Source organism: Amblyomma americanum, chromosome 1 (assembly GCF_052857255.1).
Source record: "Amblyomma americanum isolate KBUSLIRL-KWMA chromosome 1, ASM5285725v1, whole genome shotgun sequence".
Lineage (NCBI taxonomy): Eukaryota > Metazoa > Arthropoda > Arachnida > Ixodida > Ixodidae > Amblyomma > Amblyomma americanum.
Genome location: NC_135497.1, coordinates 407,202,231 through 407,220,943, shown reverse-complemented (window position 1 = coordinate 407,220,943; position 18,713 = coordinate 407,202,231). Strand labels below are relative to the sequence as shown.

General features: G+C 46.4%; 1 protein-coding gene across 6 annotated transcripts in view; it reads right to left on the bottom strand.

The window, feature by feature from the left end:
• The window catches only part of LOC144115764 (uncharacterized), a 52,144-nt gene that overhangs the window by 14,903 nt on the left and 18,528 nt on the right, over positions 1–18,713 (bottom strand). For all 6 annotated transcript variants that reach the window (XM_077650265.1, XM_077650267.1, XM_077650266.1 and 3 more), the window contains exons 7-8: positions 11,569–11,661; positions 9,683–9,855 (exon numbers count right to left, since the gene is read on the bottom strand). In XM_077650265.1, the coding sequence (XP_077506391.1) occupies positions 9,683–9,855; positions 11,569–11,661 (266 nt within the window). The remainder of the gene's footprint in view (positions 1–9,682; positions 9,856–11,568; positions 11,662–18,713) is intronic.

Below are 18,713 nucleotides of genomic sequence, written 5' to 3'. Positions count from 1 at the left end.
GACACACACTTTCTTCAAATTTCCACCTTTCCTGACCAATCATATGTGGAACCTGGCAGGAGGGTGAGATAGCATTTATACGATGCAGGTTGCGTTTGTGCACGTCCTGTCTTGAAAGCAAGTAACGAACAGATGCAGCATATCCATACTGCATTGCATACATAGCAGGCAACGCTGCCAAAGCTAGCATGCCTGTTAGCACATACAAAGTCCGCGCCAAAAAAGTAGTTCACCCTACAACCAAAGTGAACACAAGCATATTTCGTTGCGACATATTTTAAGTGTCTTGAATGGCAATCTCCTGGACTTCGCATCACCTCTTGCCACATTTTCATCCTTCAACTCGTCAAGACTTTGAGAACTAAGAATGACTGGTGGTCTGATACATGGCAGGCAGGGCGAATCGCCCTTAGTCCATCCGCACCTAAAAATTAGTTCACACTCGGTGACAATTACAGAGGGTTCAAGTCCTCAGCGGCTCACAGCTTCCAACATAATTTTCAGTGCTACCACTTCGTTTTATATCGCTCTTTGGTTTCGTTAAAACACTCCAGAGTTTTCGAGAAGGATGAATGATAGGTGGGGGAGAAATACAGGTTAGCACATGCACTACTTCTGCAGTCTCTGCTGTGTTGCCTGCTACGTATGAAATAGAGTACAAAAAAAGGGCACTTAGGGCTAACAATTGGCCCATGCCTTAGAAATGCCGTTTTCAGTTGTTTTGAGGGAAGTGCTACTGCATAACTCCTGGCGTCAACACCACTGTCATTCAGCCAGCAGAACAGCAAGCGAACATGCACCAGCCTTTGACATGGCCACTTCAGTCGTCCAGTTATTGGGCAGTCACAGTGCCCAGTGAACAATTTGTGTTTTTGTTTGCCTCTGTTGTATTAGTGCACTGCTGATGTAGGATCTCTGTGTATCGTAACCTCCCTGCAGTGCTCTGTGGTAAAATAGTTTCGTGAACTTTCGACTCCTACCCAACCCCTGCCTTGCAACCGCTGGAAGCTGGGCACCAAACGGCCATCTCTTTTTCTTACTTGGTAGTTCGACTTAAGCTGAGCTTGTTGCATAAGTCGAGGACATCATATGCGAGACTGGAACAGCTGCCCCCCCTCCCATCCCCCACACTCTAAGAGTCTGGGTACACGCCATTAATGTGTATGTCACAATGAACTAGTTTTTAAGTTTCTTTCCAAATGTTCATTTGGATGAGCAGTGGGGCCTTGTTAAAATACACCCATCTAAACCAGACCACTGTTTATAAATTAGCCACTCCCAATACAAATATTTCTTGTCGAGGTACGGAAGTACAAAATTTAGGCAGCGACACGATGCTTCACTGCAAATTCCAATATTTTCAAAAGTTAACGTGATTAGATTAAATGCAAAATCTTTCTTCAAGACATGTGGCCATGCATAGTAAATTTATTGTACAGTAAATATTTCACACGCTGTTTTTACTACATAGCTGCACTAAAAAAAGGCGATCTCTCAGTTTGTCTCCATGGTTGACTGACAGGTGAGCTTACTGAACTTTGTGGTTACAGAATGCGAAGTGTTTAAAATGTTCTGCCAGCAGATGAGTCATTCTGCTCACCAAATTTTGTTTGCAAAGTAGAAAAAGTCATTTCGTAGACATGACAGTAGCTCTTGCAGCCACTGTCATGCAGCCAGGCCTGGATGGCACGATGGTGCCCAAAGCGTCGCCCTGTCGTCTCAGCAACATGGTAATGATAGTGCCATTTTACAGGTGGAGGTGATGAGGGTAAAAAGACTGATTAAAATTTAGTGCACTTCCACTGTGTGCACCTCATTCTGTGATGCATCCGCTGCGCGGCATGGTGCTACTGGGAAAGAAAAGTGACAATCGGAATGGGTGTTTTTCTAGTAATCTCCGCTGTTTTTACAACATGAAGTCACCGTTCAGATCTTTCCACGAATGGCATCTCATCCAGCAATGGTATGACAAACTGAGGCTTGTGATGTACTAAGTCCAAAGCTATTATCTTCCAAGCATATGAAGTTGCCCACATGTAGTTCCCGCCTCAACACAGAAAGCACAGTCTGGTTCACTGCCATCTTTGAGATGGAGATTAAATGGATAAGTGCAGCACTAACAGTGTACTGCACAGCAGGTGTGCCCACACCTGGTGAGTACATCTGTTTGGGTTAGATGACGCCAGCACAGTTGCAAGCTATTTCCCTGAAGCAAGACCACACCATCACTGCATGCAAAGAAATTTTTCACTGCACGGGGAAGCTGACTACAGTCGAGCCCGCTTATAACAAACATAGCGACACGCGGCGTCCATTCATTATATCCCGAAGATCGCAGTAAGTGGACCACAGCTTTAAAGACAGTTGCTTGTCAAAACACAAATTTTTTTCTTTGCGAAAGTCCGTTATAGACATCTCTTTGCAGCGCAGATGCGATGAGGGAGGTTTCCAGTCTATTTAAAGCAGAAGTGTACTCTTCGCCGAGGCCCTTGGCATAGACAAGTTGTCTGAGGCCCTCTATTGCTACAGGTGCGCTTATGTGTGCTGGCTCCAAAGTTTCGTCCTCAACCGCGTCACTCTCGTTCGTCCCGCACTTTAGAAACCATGTGCTCGTCCGTGCATGGTTCCGCGGTGTCGGCATCGTCATCGACAGAAATAAAATCAATCCACCCAATGTCATGGTCACCCACGTCGGAGTCGACAACCCGCTGCCACAAATCGCCGCCGGGCTGGTCATCTTCCGAAGCATCAGGCTCAGCATCAGACAATCGACGAAGCCGGCATTGCGCAGAAGCAGTTCCGCTTGCCAGTGGCCGTCACCTCTGCCTAGGCTGCTTTCATCATTTCTACCGCTGAATACAATGAAAATAGGCACGGTGTTCCCGTCCGCCATTCCGAATTACCACGGCCCGAGATTTTAACGAAGCCAACGAAACGTCCGCACCGCAACAAGAGAGAGAAAAGCGTGCGATGGGGTAGACGCGCAATGCATACAGGCGGCAATCAAGCCAATCAAGCTGTAGATATAGATGCACAGTGCCAGCAGAGAGACCAATGAGGGGCATTCATGAGCGTCAGTGCAGCCACCTCTTGGCTCCCACAAAAGGCCTGCTTCACGGAGCGTGGCCTCTGCAATGGGCACATTTGATTGCTGAGGCCACGCGCGGATTTGCAAGAGAGTGACGAGAGGGGAGCGGAGTAGTGAGGAGGGGCAGGAGGATGATCTTGGAAGATGCATCGGCGGGGAAGTGTAGCTCGCTTGAAAGCGGCACGAAACAGGGCGGGCAGTCCGCCTGCGATGAGGCTCGGCCCGAAAACATACCGCGCGCCAGGCGCACAAAGGGGTCGGAGGCAGGTTATCTCGCATCGCGCCGCTGGGTTTACGCCGTCCATTCACTGTAATCGATCAGCAGGGATTAATGGCGTTCGTTATACGTGTGATTTTGTGCCATTGAAACAATGTGTAGTTTGATGGTCGCGCAGGTCTCGTTCGTTATAAGCGAAAGCTCAAGTGGGGCCATTATATGTGGGCTCGACTGTAGTGTGTGCGTGTGTTGGGTTTTATGGCGCTAAGCAGCTGAGGTTTTCATGCGCCAAACTAGGGGTAGTCAGATCTCCCTGTTGTGCTGGCAGAATAGTTCTTAAAAAATCCACAATTTTCTGATGACATTTCCTTTTTTTGGGAATGAACCACTCGTTAAAAGTCTACTATTGCATTCTCTCCTAAGAGCAAGCTAGGGTGGAAAGGGACATGTTTGTGGTAAAATATTGTAAAGCACTTTTTTCTTCAGTTTTCTATTTTTCTACATGAAAATCAAACATGGTTTACTATGACCACTTTGACTATGAAGTTGCGCAACGCGCATATGTCCAATGCGAGGATGGCATCACATTACTTCAATAAAGCATTCTTGGTATTGACACGACTTCCATACGCCAAAGATGTGCTTCACCACTCATCATCCCAAGTGAACTGCCATTTCTTATTAGTTTACTCTTTACTAGTTTTAACCAACCATTGTGCGGAGTGTTTACACTGTCTAGTTTGCTTTGGTGAGCGCGTGCCGCACAACTGCCAGCTCTTTCATTATCGGATTGGCTGACATGGCTCGGGACCTAGCATAATTTTACTGTTAGTCTATTTTTGGCTGCTGCTATACTGTGGATTATATCTTCTATTAATGGTTGTACTGCGTTACTGCAGTGTAGCCCTTTTAGAATGCTTACAGAGTGTGTGTTAGACCTCTTGTATTATTTTCCCCGTTGCAACGCAGACACCGTAGCATTCGGCTTTGAAGAATGATGAGCTCTGCAATAATCTTATCGTCTACCAGTTGTCTTGTACAACTGCGCTTCCAACATAAACTGCTGTTTTTAACCCGTCTATGTCGAATTCAACGCAGTTCTCATACAAGTGTAAGGTATTCTCACAGGATGTGCTTCGGTGGGGTTTGATTCTTATGAAAGCGTGTCAGAGAAAGATCCCACACTGCAGGGAGGTTGTAACATGGAGGGAGTGCACGGTTTCAGCTTGTGCACCGTACCTGGCTATGTTTCCATAATTCCAGTTCGATGCATTTATCCTCAAATCGCATTAGTAATGGCCTGACTGCTTGTTGTTTATTACCGACTATTGTTCTGGACGTGCACTGGATGACTATGGGCTAGCAGAGGTGGTGTAAAAGTTTGGTCTATTTGGTTTATGGGATTCAACGTTCCAAAGCGACTCGGGCTATCAGAGAAGATGTAGCGGAGGACTCCGGAAAATTTCGAACACCTGGGGTTCTTTAACATGCACTGACATAGCACACTACATGGGCCTCTAGGATTTCGCCTTCATCGAAATGTGACCGCCACGGCCGGCATTGAACCCGGTCTTTAGGGTGAGCAGCTAAGCACCACAACCACTGAGCCACCGCGGCGGCCGGTGCTCTAGAAGTGATCGAATTCTAAGGATGTATGCGCATGTCAGCATAGTTCTACAGTCGAAACCCGCGATAGCGAAATCTCGAGAATACGAAATTCTCGCCGCAACGAAATATTTCCGAGATCCCGGCAAATGCCCATAGGGGCCAATGTATTTCGTATCTCTCGGTAACGAAACATTTTTGTACCGCAATCCCACGATAACGAAATTTGCTGCAGCGTCGGTCCGCATACTGTCTCCCATATTATGAATAACAGCGTCAAAAAAGCACTCAAATTGAGCAAACTGCAATAGCGCGCTTGCGTGGCTACAGCGAGAGCATTGGCGCCTGGCAACCTTGCAGCCGGAAAAACTTTAAAAACTTTAGCCACCTTGAGCCGGTGCTAGCCACCATACCGGCGCAGCGCGTGTCCTCTGTGATCGGTTCCGCGTGGTTGTTTATCTCGGAGGCTATGTTCAGGGAAGGCAGCCTCGCAGCGACACCATCAGGGGGCGACACTAGATCATCAGCGCTGCACTTTTAGGCCTGCGAGCGGTGCACATGTGTTCGTTGTGTGTGGTGGCGGTGTGTATGAGCAGCAGTCCGCACGTTTGCGTTTGAGATGTCTCCGCCAGCCAAAAAACGTGTGCGAAACTGACGACACCGAGGACCAAGGTCCACAACATGGAGAGACGGTAAACCCGAACCCGAGGAATGTGTTGGACGCCTTTGACACGATCCGGTCGTTCTTAGGCGCACACGACGACGACGTGGCAATGGATCACTTCTTGCAGTGTGAGAATAGAACCATGAAGTTGCTGCAAGGCAAGGCTCGGCAAACTAAGCTGACTGACTTTTGGCAATAAATTTTCTTTTTGCGGGCTGTTTTCTATCTTTTCTGTCTCATTTTCGCGGCAACGAAATTCTCGCGAAAGCGAATTTTTTTGCTGTCCCCGGCGATTTCGTTATTGCGGGTTTCGACTGTATATTCAAGGGGTGGCTCAATCGTTTCGACATAAAGGCTAGTTATGGGTGATGTTCTGTGCACGCCTGTTGCAAGGCACAGTCCCAAGTTGTGCACCGGGTCTAGCTGTTTTAGGCAAGACGACGTCGCTGATCTGTAAATCGTACACCTTTAATCTAAAGCAGAACATACTAGGGAAGGGTAAGTATGTATAAGGCAAGTCTTGTGGGCACTGAAGTGCACTTGAGTTGAGCAGAGCGAGTCCTTAGAACTAGCAGACATTATGGCCAGTAGCCACGGGCTGATATTGCAGTTTCTAGCAGCATTTGTTCTTTTCATGCGAGTGAGGAACACTCGAAGTCATAAAAGTTGTTTCTGGGTCCTAATGCACTAAAACATATCTGAAAGATAGGTGGCAAGATCATCATCATCAGCAGCAGCAGCACGACTACACCAACTGAAGGGCAAAGGCCTCTCCCATGCCTCTCCAATTAACCCGGTCCTTTGCCAGCTGCGCTCTCCCTATGCCTGCGAACTTCTAAATCTCGTCCGCTCACCTAACCTTCTGCTGTTCCCTGCTACGCTTACCGTCTCTTGGCAAGCGTAGCAGTTTGGAAGTGCCACATCGGCCACAAGCGCAGATGAATAGTACAATTTTTTAAAAATACATACAAAATTCGAGTGCTGCTTTCAGAGACGATGTAGTAGAGGACTCCGGTGCAACTTGACTCAAATGTACGGGACCATTCGCAGGTTATTCTACACTTCATATATTTAAACGCACACCACAAATTTCCTGAAACGTGTCGTGCAGAGCCCAATTTTACCCGATTAGATGACACAAGTACAGCTCGCAAGAATGGTCACCAAGTCTCTCGGGCAAAAGCCTTGCTGGACTCGCAGCATGATAGCATATCTGCGTGGTGCTTGTGACACGGGAAAGACCGCGTTGTCTGACACTTACGTAGAGTCCTCCTTTACTTCCTTTATGGGTATGCAGTAAGCAACAACCAAAGGTCGCTCAGGGTAGCAGGGTGCAGTCAAAGAATACAGGCATGGCAGGGGAAGGCATTCTAGTCCCCAGGGGCAATGGTATCAGGCATTTTACGTGGATGGGGTGGCTGTAGCTGGCCCTAAGCACACCTAATTAGAGATCAATAAGAAAGGTTCCATAGCAGACAAATCCTGCCTGTCAGTGGCGATTATCATCATGTGTCTCTACAACATCTCTCTAAATAGCATCAGAACAAGCTCAACTTGCACTTCAACTGGCCGTTTGCTAGAGGGGACCCACTACTGTGCATGCGCATCACCATTCATGCTTTTGCCTGCACAGTCAGCAACAAGACTGCACTGAATGAGATGGCGCACAGTGCCGTGTGGAGGCTACACGTGCATGCAGAATGCCAGAGCTATTTTATCAGTACACTGGAAAAAAGCTCTGCCTCCCCACCCTCCCTTAGAAAGTAATGAAACAATTCTACATTTTCGAAGCTGGCTCTGCAGGTGGAAAAGAAAATATTCTCGTGACGAAGGAAAGAAGATTACAAGATGAGTGGATGAGAGTGGCACAGATGAGGAGAAGATGGACCTTAATCTGAGCTCCTACAGTAAATGACTTGCACCGAACTAGTGGACATGAGTGAAAACAGCTTCACTCCCAATATAACAGCTATTTGCAACAAACAATGAAGCAGTGATTCTTTAGCTGAGGGAGTCTGAATACTAGCTCTTGGTTTTCAATTAAGGGGTGCAGAGACCGATAAATGAAAGTGTTAACGGACCCCGCCCATGTTTCGTCAGCAGCACCTAATACTTTTGTGTTCTTGTGTTCCCGCTTCAGTTAGTCTGTTCATATGTTTCATCTGACACTGATGGCACAGGTTTGAACTTTTCCACTGCACAAGTAGCACACAAGTCTCAGGGGGTAAATAAAGCAGGCATGCATAGCCTTCACTTCAATGTGTCCTACTGCATGGAGGCTTACAAATGTACCAGACACAGGCTGTCCCAGATCAAAAAACCCTGCTTAAAGGTCCCTCTGGGAATGCCAGGCGGCTGCTGAGGTTGCACTGGACATTCAGGTCTAACGTGCACCTTAGGAGAACCACGACCACTGTAAGCATGGCCGGCTAGAGAAAAGAAACCCCACTTAATATGAACCCATGCCAGACACTCCTTAGCTCAGCATATGGCGCACATGGACTTGGAGCCTAACACGTGCATGCCCAACATGTTTGGCATGCACATGTTGGGCATGCATGTTGCCCAACATTGCATGTGCAAGCAAGACAAGCTCCCAACTCTAGCAGAGTGCAGGAGAGATACGAGAAAGGGCAAGAGCTAGTGCTCTTTAATAATAAATACAAAAATATTAGAAATCTCACTTAAGCAGAAACACAACAATGCCAGAAATGTGGTACCAAAATTTGGCCCCAAAAAGTGGTGCCGTAACAAAACTTGCAATTGGTCAAGAGCGGGAAAATACAAAATGAAACCAGTAGTTATTACTAGTACTTGCAACCCACCCACCACAAAGGAATAGAAAATAATTTCAGTGGACTGAGAATATAATTATAACGGAATTGCAATGCTTTCGCATTACTCGCATGCTCCTTAAGTGCCACTCAGTAATTTTTTTTCGGTTTTACCGTGCCAATGTGAGGAACATGCATAATGAAGAGAACAGAAATACTGCTGGAATGGAGAGTACGCCACACGATTTATTCTTTTTGCAGGCATGAGACATGGCAGCATGTGATTGATCTAGGGGGTATACCATGTGGGTAGAACAGAGGGCACAGCCTCCACAGCAAAACAAGCCATGGAGCAAAGTGGACATGCACTGCAATGATGGACTGGATGGTGTAATGGCTAGCAGGCAGCATTTAGAGCCAAAGGTGCCAAAACCACTAAAGTAACACGCACTACGATACTCAGGGTCAACTTTTTGGCAATGCAGCAGAGGCTAGGTAGGAGAGGGAAAGAGATTGACCTTTGTCTCCGTGTTGTGGGGAGTGGACTCCTGAGGCGTAGTGACCCGTACCATCTCTCCCATTCCTCCCTTTTCACCCCTCCGCCCAACAACAAAACCCCACCACCCATGGCATGCGGATAAATGCCAGTCTGTCTGTTTCCTACCTAGCCTCTGCTGCATTGCCAAAAAATGTTGTCTGTTAACATAGTTCCTTGTGCCAGCCACACATGGCCAGACATCTTTTCACTGGGTCATTGCTACAAGAGATTGATTCTCTCCAGTGATCACTCAGCAGTGAGCAGTGAGGTCAAGGCTTGCGGCCTAGGGATGCGGTCGGTCACGTGATAAATGGCAGAGAAGGAAGGGGATAGGTCCTCTGTATTGTTTTCAAGTAATTTTTAACTTGATAGTTGGCTAAATTGGCCGGATATTGTGCTCTTGCAATGGTCAAATTTATTAAAGTTTTCACGGTATACGATCGCTGGCGAGTATTCGGGAATCCACGAATATCAATTTTCGAATAACAATACGAATCGAATATCAAACATATTCGATTAGTATTCGAAATTTCGAATATTCGCACACCCCTATTAAAGAGCTCACAGTGCCTACTGGTTTCACTAACAGCCATCATGAGCCTAACAAGTGCAGCGCTTCCTCCAGGCTACTCAAGGCCTGTACAAGTAACCTCTGCAGGAAACTTCCAATGACCTTTCGTATAGAGCGGTACGAGAGGTTTACAGTCGTGAAGCACCTCCACTGAATGCAATCGCCAACAGCAGAAATGAGCAAGCGTAAAGGCTCAGGTCATATAAAGCATTGAATGTCACATACCAAGCCTGTAGCCATCTGTGCTGTCTGCTGCTCCTGCAGACCTTGGACTGTGGACTGCAGCAATGACAAGGTGGATACGTTGGCTGCAGCACATTCATCCACAAGTTTCCTGGCTTCTGAGGTGTGTGCCACAAATGCAGCCTGGTGTTGCTGAATGAGACTGCACAGTGGTGCTGCAGGCCAAAAGAAAGTATGCGGTCAGATGGAGAGTTCTTATTCATGGCTTAAAAAAATGAAAAAAACCTGAAGGAAACTCAATGCTAGGTAGTCAATCTTTGCAAGCCAACCTTTATAAAAGCCATTCTCTCCTAAAAAGTACCCAGGTTTTCTCCATAAATTCAGTGCGTGGCAGGTAAATTAGACCTGCTTATTTGTATGCTTGATGAAGAATTTCATTCTTTCATGACTGTCATAGGGCAAGTGAATTCATGTTTTGGGATAAAGTCTAGGTAGTTGTGCTCTTTGACCAGCTATTCGAGACAATGCCGTCACAACCCTGTGCAGCCTGTCAGCCACGCAAATTAGCATACTTTCCGTGCACAAAATACTACAGTAGTGCCTAAAAGGGCCCTGCCACGGAAGTCAAGCATTAGGTATTTATTCTTTATATGCAAAGCATGTGACATTTTGATGCCTTAAAGGCCAAAGACATCGCCGAAGTCACAATATTGAACATTTTATCTTCTCCAGAAATGCTGGTTTCGAGCCGATTGTGTCGAAACACACTGGCAATTTTCGGCGGTGGAAATAAGGTGGCAGCCAGATTGGGTGTTCCCTTTCAGACTGGCTAATTCTCAGATTGTTTTCTGCTCCTCTAGTGAGTTCCAGCCATTTACCTAATGCCAAAGCGTTTCACAACTCGCATCACACAACCCACTGAACAGATTATGAGCAAAAAGATATAGAAAGGTATATACCAACTTCAAGGATACAACTACAGAAAAAAGCAGCAAATGGCCCTTAGTAGAGGCCCCTTCCAACAAATGGCACTGACCTATTGCCACAACATCACGGTCAACTGCCCAGCACCTGCTAGCATAGCACTGCAGGTGGCTACCAGGAACAAAGTAGTTGACCATAGTGTCACACATTAAACTAACATCATTGGTTGCAAAGCCTCCTTTTAGGACCAATCCCTTGTTCGTTCTCGAAATGCATCTTACTATATTCTGAATGCAAATTGTCTGTTAAGCTCGAGAGGAGTGGATTATTATTACAGATCAAATATTTTGCACTCTTGTATACCTATAGCCCTCCAGCAACACCACTGATCACTAGTTAGTACACACACCAAGGCTTGCAAGCAAAGGGACAGGTTTCGAGTGTGGTGCAGAAAAATAATGCGTGAACATTGCATGTTTCAATTAGAGACACGTCAAAAGAACATCGCCACAGCTGAAATCAGACAGGAGGACATGTCATGCAGAAATACTGCATGGTACTTTAAAAAGCCTGGTAGCGCACACATCACAGCACACTTAGGCTGACCACCGGGGGCTGATAAATTTCTTAAACCATGATCAACACACGTGACCATCTGCAGTATAATCTAGTGAACACTTGGCAGTTGCTCAGCTCTGCATCTTTCCACTGTAGAGTTTCAGAGGTTAAAAAGATTGAAAGGACCACTTTAGACTGCAACCTAATTTCCAATTCCGCAATAGAAACAGTCCCTTTACACTACACTATCATAAGAAGTCTACTTCAGTTTTAGGGACCCCAAAGTGCTGACTACACCTCCGTTATTATTCGATGCAAAATCCAAGTGGTAGTGAATTGGGCAAGCAAAGGTACTGTCGAGTGAACCACCTAAAGCTGGTGTCCACTTGAACCAGGAGAAACAGAGAGAGAGACTGCAATGCAAATGCAAAGGCGGCTCTGCTTACTGACTGCTCCAGTGATGTCAGATGGCTGCAGACCTACTGGAGGTCTTGATGTAAGCACCTCAAAACAGCCATGGTCTGTGTCAGCACGGCCCGCTGGAACAAATCAATAAGCCGTACTTGATGTCACTGATGCCAAACAGACTTTTGATGAGCCAAGCACCCAAAATCAAGATTAGCCAAAGGCACACTTATACTGCACAAAAATTTCTTATGCTCCTTTCTTGCTACAAGCAGAAAGAAGACAGAGGATAAAACAAAGGCTTTTCAGCTTCCTCCAGGGCAAAGCTAGCATCAGTGCTCTCTCCACAACCCAGAAGCTGCAAGATACGAGAGTCACAGCTGCGGCATATTGTGTTTACAGCAATATAGCCCTAGTTTTTTTTTTTTTTTTACACCGCGAGCTGTATCCGTCATGAATTACAAGTGGTGTCTGGTGGCGGTTCAGGGAAGCTTATCCGGACCAGTGTGCAGCTGGCATGACGTTGCTAGTCAAGCGCGCATTACGTCACACCTCAGAAGCAATAGACTGGAATAGGCAGCCGCTGCTAGATCCCCTCAATGAACTAAAGGTAATGACATCTCCTCCCTCCTCCTCCTCCTATGCTGGTGCTCCTTCTCTCAACTCTTCTTGGACACCAACAGTGGCAGCAGCCAGGCCGGGTGCGCATAGTGGACACACCCAACGCTCCCGCCCGTGGTCGAGCCCGCGACAGTGGATACCCTCGAAGTGTTTTTCGGATGGTGCCTTCTTCCAAATCTCACTTGGAACTTAACGCTGCCAAGAATAATTGGAACGACATGCACTCTGGGTGCGAATATTTAGCTTTTACTTTTGTTAGAGACACGTGCAGTCTAGGCTTTATATGAACCGGTGGTGGTGTAATGCTTCCGTAACATATTCTACACTCAAAGGCACGTTTTCAAGCGTAATCTGTTGTGCCTTTCAGGACGTAGTTGCCCACTAGTCTTAAATTTTATTTCAATTTTTTAGTTCTGCAAAGCTCGGCAATTGTTTTGCAGTGACTATGCTCCAGATACATCACAGGCTAAGGTTGAAAGGATCTGAGTGGCTGTAGTTACTTGTGTTTGTGTGTAGACTGGTGAACACGATGCCCTTTACATGGCTGTGATCAAAAGAATTTTTATGTAGGATGAATTGTCTTAGTTGACTGTTGTAGTTACTTGTTTTTGTGTGTACACTGGAGAACACGATGCCCTTTACACGGTTGTGATCGCAAGAATTTTGATGCAGGATGAATTGTCTTAGTTGACTAACGGCAACCACAAAAGTCTTAACCATCGCTATGCGCGAAGCAGCAGCACTGCGTGACTCAATAGAATGCTGTTCGCTTGGGTGACTGAATCTTGCGTCAACACAGGCAATATTAGCTGATAAGAGGACACTGGCTTCTGCTGTGTAATTTTCATGCATAACGTGAAGCAGCCAGCCAGTTTTGCACCTGTAATCTGTGGCCACGACGACGACTGTGAATATGTTTGCGAGTACATTTAACGAAGGTCCTCGCTTGCATACTCAAATGTTAACTGCGAAGATCCAGTGCATTGACGAGAGCTGCTGTTATTGTGCCTAGGCAGAGTAATGGCTGACTTTCATAACCCCGCCAGAGGAAATACATTCAGCAATAATAGCAACATCATAGCTAGACCTGCACTGCGAGCAGCATGAACAGTGGGGATGCAATATTGAGAACCGCTGCTTTAGTCTCGAATTTGTGAGTGAATGAATCCAACTACAACAAAAGAAATACGTCCCGCAATGCACGCAACGTCACAGCTAGACCTGCACAGGGAACATAGCGTGAACGGCGAAGCTCTAACATGAAACGAAACTTTTGAGACGAGCCCGCCAACGGGTCCAACTACAACCTAACGAATATGCCAGACAATCCCCGCAACATCAATCCTTGAGCTGCAGAGCCAGCAGTGGGAACAGCAGGGCTCAGACAACACGACGCGTGGTTTTTGTAGTCAGCACATCATCACCCTCATCATCAGCCTGACTACACCCAGAGCCAGAGCAAGGCAAAGGCCTCTCCCATGTCTCTACAATTACCCCGTCCTTTGCCAGCTGCGTCCACTTTATGCCTGCAAACTTCCTAATCTTGTCCGCCCACCTAACCTTCTGCCAACCCTTCCTATGCTTGCCTTTTCTTGGAATCCACTCTGTTACCCTTAAGGACCAGCGGATATCTTCCCTTCGCATTACATGCTCTGCCCAAACCCATTTCTTCCCCTTGATTTCGACTACGATGTCATTAACACGCATTTGTTCCCTCACCCACTCTGACAGCTTCCCGTCTCTTAGCGTTACACCTATCATTTTTCTTTCCATAGCTCACTGCATTGTCCTTAATTTGAGTTAAACCCTTTTCATTAGCCTCCACATTTCTGCCCCGTAGGTCAGTACAAGTAAGATACAGCTGTTTTACACTTTTCTCTTGAGGGATATTGGTAAACTGCCATTCATGATCCGAGAGAACCTGCCATATGCACTCCACCCCATTCTTATTCTTCTAGTTATTTCCCTCTCGTGATCCGAATCAGTGGTCACTACCTGCAATAAGTAGACTGATTCCATCACCGCTTCCAGCACCTCGCTACCAATTGTGAACTGTTGTTCCCTTGCTAGACTGCTGAACATTACTTTGGTTTTCTGCATGTTAATTTTTAGGCCCACCGTTCTGCTCTGCCTGTCTAACTCATTGATCATGCTTTGAACTTCATCTCCTGAGTGACTCAGCTAGGCAATGTCATCAGCGAATCACAGATTATTTAGGTATTCTCCATTAACTCTTACTCCAACTGTTCCCAATTCAGGCCTTGGAATACCTTCTGTAAACAGGCAGTGAATAGTATTGGAGAGATCGTGCCTCCTTGCCCGATGCCCTTCCTTATTAGAATTTTACTGCTGACTTTATGGAGGACTATGGTAGCTATGCAGTTCCTATATATATCATCCAGCATTTTGACAAAAGGCTCTTCTACTCCCTGATTACGCAATCCCTGTATGACTGCTGATGTTTCCACTGAGTCGAATGCTTTCTCGTAATTTACTTCAAAGAAAGACTGCATTCGCTCGTGCTTCACACCAAATCTGCTTAAAAAACACTAATGAGTAGTAAAGATGGTCACTTGGCTCACAAAGGCGCAGATCCAGCACGTTAACCAAGTTTGTCCAGCCTATACTGTGGAGCCAAACCATTCAGTGAGCCGCGTGCTTTCTCCAAGATGGTATAACGAAAAGTATTTTGATGTTGACTCCTTGGCTGTTGCGCCCATAAGCACATCGAAAGCTGGGAAAGCTCAGTGTCATCGCAATATGCAAACACTCTCAACTCAGGCAAAACCCTTCCCGCTAAAATTCCGTCGCACAAAAACAAGAGGACGAATGCCTGGGAATGCCGTTGGCATCTGCTGTGGAGCAAAAAAGCCTGCTTTAATACATGACTATGGCGCTTCGACCAATGGCAGGATCAGCTCTCCCAGGGCGTGGTAGATAAGTGGGAAAGCAGCAAAGTTCAAAGGTCATACTTGCTTTCGATACATTCAAGGGTTTTAGCAGCTGCACGCTTGGTGCGGTTATTCCAGCTGTATTATCACTGGCATGGAGCATGCATCAGCCGCTACTGTTCAGTGTAAGTATAGATGTAGAAGAGACTCATGTGCATGACCGTGAGCGAAAGCGACGATGAAGACTAAACCCAGCTGTGCTCGCTGCTATGCAGGAAACTATACAGGAAATTGATGCAGAGCTCAAACTGAACATCGTCACACAATGAAAACCAAGTATCAATAGCAGAGCACAAGCCACCCGGCAGAGCATACAAGATGCAGCAGTTGGACAACAGCACCCCGAAGCCACCAACCAGTGATCGACATCTAAGCAGAATCACCTAATTGCAGTTTCATTTTATTGCAGTAGCATGTGCCAGTGCACTGTCATTAATGTATGCGCCACCGAGCGCAGCCCATTTTTTTTTTTTCGTTTATTCCCGGAATCATTGTTTAAAGAGATACTGCATTAAATTGCAGGTGCGATTATCCAAAGTTGCAGTCTTTATTTCATGTATTTTTGCACAAATGGTGTTATTTCGTACGCTTTGTGCGTGCACGCCTACCAGGCGGGAGGCGGGGGTGACGTCACATGTCTCATGGCGGCCTGCACCCCGTCGCATCGTGCTGGCATCACTTCAGATGTCGCGCCTGTAAGCTCAGCATTGGCGGCATGGAAGCGTGAAAGACAGAAAATTACAGCCTGGAAAGTAACAGTGGGAGTAACGATTATATCATTCAGATATCGAAATGACTATGGACCAGAGACATGGATAGGACCCTGCCGAGTAAAATGAGCCTTGAGGATGACATATCGCTCAGTGGTAGCTGTGCGAAGTGGTAGCTGTGATATAATAATCCAGTTTGATATGACCCAGACAAATTTTCTTGAGTTAGGTATTAAAAGATTTCCTTTGCCAAAGGCAATTCAATGTATCACCTTCATGAATTGCTCCAGCTACACAAAAAGAGCAGCCGCAGCGCTGGGATGGGGCGGGGAGGGGGTTTTGAAATAGGACTTGTATATCACGTAAGCAGCGCGAACAGTGGAGTTACTGCACGATGTATAAAAGCAGCCAACTTAATTGCATCGGCACAGCGAAAAAATCAACTCGACACTGAGGCAGCATCCGAATATCGAGCGCTAGCACACCGAACATAGGTCGCCGGTGTGAATCCGTGCCGCGAGCTAGGCTCTAACTAGTAAGTTTATGCTGTACAAAACTCTTAATCGTATGACACCATCTGGAACATTCTGCGGCAAATGGTTGGCCCACAAATTTTACATGAACATCGGGACTGAGTGTCCAGACTGACTCCTGCCAGACAGTAATATATATATTGGATCGACATAGTTTAGTCTCGAGTTGGGGTGCTAGGGTATCACGTTGCTACCTGTTATTTTATTCCATTACGTAACCACCTCGGTTACCATGGCAACCACTGGGTTAACATTTGTGTTTATCGATGACACCTGAAACGCTAAATGTAGAGCTTAACGCTCTAAATGTATCCAGCATGCAGTTTTTGTGACTGGAGCACTGTTACTACGCTGCCAGACTTGCGTGCCTAACTACCACAAACGGGGTCTGGTGCGTGATGCTCGTGGCACTGGCCTTTTAGTAAACTGCCAACGTTGTTACTTTCTGAAGGTCTCTGATATGAGCAAAGAACCTCTCCGCTCATTTTTTCTTATAATGGCGCATGCTCGCATGAGAACACTATTACACGATATATTTTTTTTCTGCCCATTCAAGCATGCATATATATTGCCTGCTGGCAGTTTGTTTGGTGAATTTGCTGCTAATTCGGAATAAGGAAGCTAGAGCATTTATAATGTACATTTCTGTTCCGCCTGTCATCCGAGATGATTTTTCATCAAAGGTTGAATCAGCGAAACACTGGAACCAGTGAAAATATTTGGAAATTGTCTCTTGACAAGAAAAATACACCTGTAACAAATGCTGCATGCTTTAGCCTTCATATTCTCTGTAATTATGTGCACTAATATGTGCTAAAGAGTCACAGTTTTGCAGTAAACAGTGCTATATATAAGTTACCTGTAATTTTCTTCTAGTTTGGGTCCCTTTTTCGCTAAAGCACGGCAGTCATGCTTTCGGTTTGTACTTTCTAGGGAATATTACTGCCTTGTATTGCGAGGTGGCGCACAGCTGAACTGGAAGACGGTGATGTAGCGCTTCCGCACTTGGGCTATAGCTTATCAACCGCCATTACCGTGGTATTGAGGACAACAACAACTGCTTCCTCCTGCCTCGCTCCAGGTCTTCAAGAATGTCTCCCTCACAAGTATACTTCACATTATATATGGCAAAGCGTCAGGTTTGAGGCACTGTTGTTTCAGTGGGATGAGGATTCGCAACAGAGAAAGATTTATGTTGCAGTCGCTGTCGATTAAATTGCTGCGATAAAAATTCGAACCTAGAAGGTTTGTCGCGAAGGTTCGCCTGCGCCACATGGAACCATTCTTCAGAGCTTAGCATCCTTTGGGAAAGCATGACATTGCGTGTCTCTTCCCCCACTGCACTACTGTTACAACCTTTAGCGGAATAATACTTTCAGCACCCCGAACCTTCAGTGGCCTGCGCAGCAGCGTGGATCAAATTCGAGTTCAAACGACTCCGGACACAAGCGGTGGCACTCGCATCGCATCTCCTACGCAGCGCGTAGCATCCACGCAGCTGCAGCAGGTGCATGCTGTGACATAAGCGGCCAAGCCGGCCGGGCACAGAGGCATGGAGACATGTGAAGTCACAGCTTCCCAGGGCGCCACCGCCAGATGCACCAGTTTAAGGAAAAAATGAGGGGAAAAAGTGCTTTCCCCTGGCTTCGTGCAAAAAAACGATGAGGTTTCAGTCGACTTAGGAACGCCAGCTTTCATTCGAATACAAGCCACCGCGGTGGCTCAGTGGTAATGGCGCTCGTCTGCTGACCCAAAGGACGCGTGTTCGACCCCGGCTGCGGCGGTCGAATTTCGATGGAGGCGAAATTCTAGAGGCCCGTGTACTGTGCGATGTCAGTGCACATTAAAGAACCCCAGGTGGTCGAAATTCCCGGAGCCCTTCACTACGGCGTCCCTCATAGCCTGAGTCACTTTGGGACATTAAACCCCTATAAACCAAACCATCACTCGAATACAAAATTAGACCGCCTGAAATTTTATGCAGTATCCCTTTAAGAATACACCTCATGTTATTAGTGAGCTAGCACAAGATGGGTCATAAGTGAAAAAGACATGTCCAGGTGAAGCCTCCACCTGCCAGCTGTGGCCGGCAGTATTTAGGGGGATTTCCCTTCTCCACCTGCTAAAAGAGAAAAGGAAATCCAGCTCTCCACATGTAGGCAAGAAGATAGACAGAATGTCTGAGACAGACTGAACCAAGAACGACTGAGTAAGAAACTGAAGAAGACAGTAAAGCTCAGCCCTAATACTATGATGCAATAGCGTTAATATGTTAATACCCATACATGTAGAAATGGTAACTTTTGATTTTAGATTCACAGATCGCTGCGAGTCATCCTACCAGTCCTGGTGCAATTGTGTAGCGGTTGAC